Below are 3,960 nucleotides of genomic sequence, written 5' to 3'. Positions count from 1 at the left end.
AATAGAAGCTTTTGTAACATTATACTAGCGTTCAGAAGTTTTGGGTCAGTAAGAATTATTATTTATTCATTTTTTGGGAAAGAAACTTAAAGAAATGAATACATTATTCAGCAGGGACGCATTAAACTGATCAAAAGTGACATTTATAATGTACAAAAGCTTCTATTTCTGATAAATACTGAACTTTATATTCATCAGAGAATCCTGAAAAACACTGATAATAATCATAAATGTGTGTTGAGCATCAGATCCTCATATGAGAATGATTTCTGAAGGGTCATGTGATACTGAAGACTGGAGTTATGGTGATTAATTCAGCAAAATAAATGACACTTTACTATATATTGTCCAATGGCAGTCAGTTCTTTAATGCACTTTAATGAAAAGTAAAGTTTTATGTGAAAGACATGATGATCAGGCCTACATCGCTGCACTAAGGCATTATTTGCACTTGTTTACCGACTCAAAATAATCCCACTATCGTTATTATAGTCAACATAGCGTTGATCTGCTTTGCCTAATGCTGAGACGCCCGTTAACGGGACGCGCGCACGTGCTCCCGCCCGGTGTGATTGACAGGCGGGCAGCGGCGGCACGCAGGCGTGGTGAGCGCTCCCGCAGACAGGGGGCGTCAATATGGCGTCCTGAGGAAGACAACACAGCCCGACACCGCAGATCTTCGGCTGACATCGGGAGGAGAGAGCGAACGCGCATCAGACGTGATTTCGCTCCGTGCATCGCAAGCGTCGGGATCGGATGCGCACCGGAGGAGGAGGAGAGCCCGCGACACCTGATCGAGAATCTTCCAGCTCCATCTGTGTTTGATGCTCCGCGCTCGGCGACACAACAGCAGGTGAGACCGAGGCGACCGCTCCTTTTTGGGATTCGGCTCGGAAATGTCGAGCGAGAAACCGGGGTTGGCACCGCTCACGGACCGAGAAGCGCCAGCGGCACCGCCGGGCTCTGTTACCGGGGACATGATGGTGTCTGGATCGGGCGCCGTGGTTCTACCGGCCGGGGTGATGAACCCTTCGGTTCCGATCCGGAATATCAAGATGAAATTCGCCGTGCTCATCGGTTTGATCCAGGTCGGGGAGGTGAGCAACCGAGACATCGTGGAGACGGTGTTAAATCTGGTACGTGCGTTTTATTCTCTAGCGCGCGCGTGCTGCTGCTGCTGCTGATACAATGATGATGATGTCATATGAGAATTAAATGAAATATCAATATCACCCTGTCGTGTGTGCTGACATCCCATTCACATTCATCACCACCAGTTTACTAAATACCGTGCGCGTAACGTCATAATTCATCGCACCGCGCGCGCTGCGTTTGTCTGATGTGCAACATCGTATCATCAACGCGCCGGCCTGCGACAATGACTCGCGCATCTCCTCTTTCGCGGATTCATCAACGGGGTTTATGATATCAAACGATGTGTCCTAATGTGCGCTCCGTCCGTTCGTGACCGGTGGAATACGCGGACTCATTCTCATAGATGTACATCAGTGTGTGGGTGTTATTAATATTCACGGCGCGTGAACGTGTCGTCTGTGATACTCGTTATGTTTAATGGTGTGTGTGTGTGTGTGTGTGTGTGTGTGATATGGCTGCTGTGGAGGCATGGGCGTAGATTACGCGGGGGACGGGGGGGACATGTCCCCCGCACTTTTAATAAAACGTACATTCGTCCCCCGCACTTTTACCGAGTCGCACCGGTCCTAGTCGACCCGCTCCGGGCGGGATTCGAACCGACGTCTAGCCGCACCGCTCTTACTGGCCTACTTCTGTTACACAAGCAAGTTCGTTTACGTAGAAGCCAACGTAAATAAATCTAGATTTAAATTCAAAGACACAAAATAATCTATACATGACCTGTCATTTTATTCGTATCCAAAAACAAGGCGATCTAAACACTATGGAGTGCAACTCTCCAATTCATACTCGAAGCCATAGGGCGCGCTCTCAAAGAAAAAACAAAACTGATTCGTAGAAGTAAAACCCTGTCACGTTCCAAAGGCATTCAGCGCTGTAGCAGCAGCTGAATAAAAATAATCGCTAAGACTGGTGAAACCTGACAACAAACACGATTGCGACAATATATGGTTTGTGTTTTTCCAGCCGTTTCAAGGTATTTATTGACAATAAAGAATATGAATAATGCAGTGCTAACTGACAGCCTTTTAAATGTTTAGTATCTTCTGCTTGCCAAGGCTGCATTTATTTAATAAAAAATACAGTTAAAACATTAATATTGCGAAATATATTCACATATAAATTCACAGTTTTTTTTTATTTGTAATGATAGCCTATTACAATTATATTATATTATAGTAAAGTGTAATTTATTCCTGTGATCAAAGTTGAATTTTCAGCATCATTACTCCAGTCTTCAGTATCACATGATCCTTCTGAAATCATTCTAATATGATCATTTGATGAAAAGAAAACATTTATAATTATAATCATTGTTGAAAACATTTAATGCATGTTTGATGAATAAAAGTATTAATTTCTCTCTTTTTTATCTTACCACAAATGTTTGAATAGTTCAAGATTTCCACAAAAATGAAGCAGCACAACTGTTTTCAACATTGATAATAATCATAAATGTTTCTTGAGCATCAAATGAACATATTAGAATGATTTCTGAAAGATCATGTGACACTGAAGACTGGAGTAATGATGATAAATTCAGCTTTGATCACAGGAATAAATTACAAAGATTTTTTTCTTTTTTACTATATATTCACACAGCTGCTTTACATTGGGATAATATTTCACTGTATTACTTTTTTACTACATTTTTTATTAAATAAATGCAGCCTTGGTGAGCAGAAAACTTATTCAAAAACATTTAACAATTGTTATGTTTCCAAACTTTTGATAGTATATTTTCTGCCTTATTCAGTGATATTTTTTTTACAAAGCATAAAATCCATGGGGACTTAATGCACAAGTGTTTGTAGTACATAAACCAATCATAAAATTGACATAACATAGGGAAAACATTATAGATATTAGTGGTTATTGTTCAGCAGTGTATTTGATATATTACTGAATTAAAAGCAAGAGATGAGATTAAATCTGTCAATTAGACAAAGGTCAGAAAAAAACTGGTATTACACCTGACATTTCTGTCCCCCTCACTTCTGAAAAGATGGCTACGCCCCTGTGTGGAGGCCACGGGCTGCTATAGCGCTGGATTAAAGCGGCTTTAACTGAATTCTTGTTATGAAACGGCTTAGAAAACGCATTAACGCAGATGCAGTGAAGCGGATGCTGCTGTGAAGGAAGGGATGGAGACTTTCTGTACCGACGTGCTTATCAATAATGACCGTAGGCCCTCCTTACAGGCCCGGCCCAAGACTTCATGGGGCCCTGAGCAGAATTTTATTTGGGGGTTCTTCTGTGAAACGATCGATAGTTCGTCTGGCTGTCATGTTTTTTTTACCTCAGGTGTTCATGTACACTTTAAAGGGGTGATGAACTGAGAAATCAACTTTCCTTTTGAGTCTTTGATATATTAAAGTTCATGGTGATGTAAGAATATCCTGTAAGTTTCAGAGCTGAAAACGTCCTTGTTAGTCAAAGAAAAGCTTTTATTGACACTAGGCCCAGAAAACCAGAGATCTCAGAATACTTCGACCTAGGGCTGTAACGATTTGACCAAAAATAAAAAACCTCGATTAATTGAATATTTTACCTCGATTATGATTAATGAATGATTATTTTTCTTTTGCTTTCCATTTTTTGCCCTCATACGTTTTTTTGAGTAAATTCACTGATAAGGTTTTTACTGTTAATATCTTCTACTATTAAAGGTGGAATTTTTTTTTCCTAATGAAAAAGTGCATTTCTTTGTGACTTTAAAATATTTTAAGGAAGCGGTTCATTTTCAGCAGTTATTGTCTCTGGGGCAGATTTCTGCTTGTTGTACATCAGATACAGATATATTAA

At 40.6% G+C, this 3,960-nt stretch overlaps 1 protein-coding gene across 1 annotated transcript in view; it reads left to right on the top strand.

Moving 5' to 3' along the window:
- Window positions 1-619: 619 nt before the first annotated feature.
- Window positions 620-3,960, top strand: part of LOC307118661 (neurobeachin-like) — a gene marked incomplete at its 3' end in the record, with an annotated part of 142,501 nt that continues 139,160 nt past the window's right edge. The window contains exon 1 of the mRNA XM_079804373.1: window positions 620-1,136. Within this exon, the coding sequence (XP_079660499.1) occupies window positions 897-1,136 (240 nt within the window). The 5' untranslated portion in view covers window positions 620-896. The remainder of the gene's footprint in view (window positions 1,137-3,960) is intronic.

The sequence above is a fragment of the Gobio gobio genome (assembly GCF_949357685.1).
Source record: "Gobio gobio genome assembly, chromosome: 22".
NCBI lineage: Eukaryota > Metazoa > Chordata > Actinopteri > Cypriniformes > Gobionidae > Gobio > Gobio gobio.
Note: the sequence above shows the minus strand (reverse complement) of the source record. Positions and strands in the feature narration are given on the sequence as shown.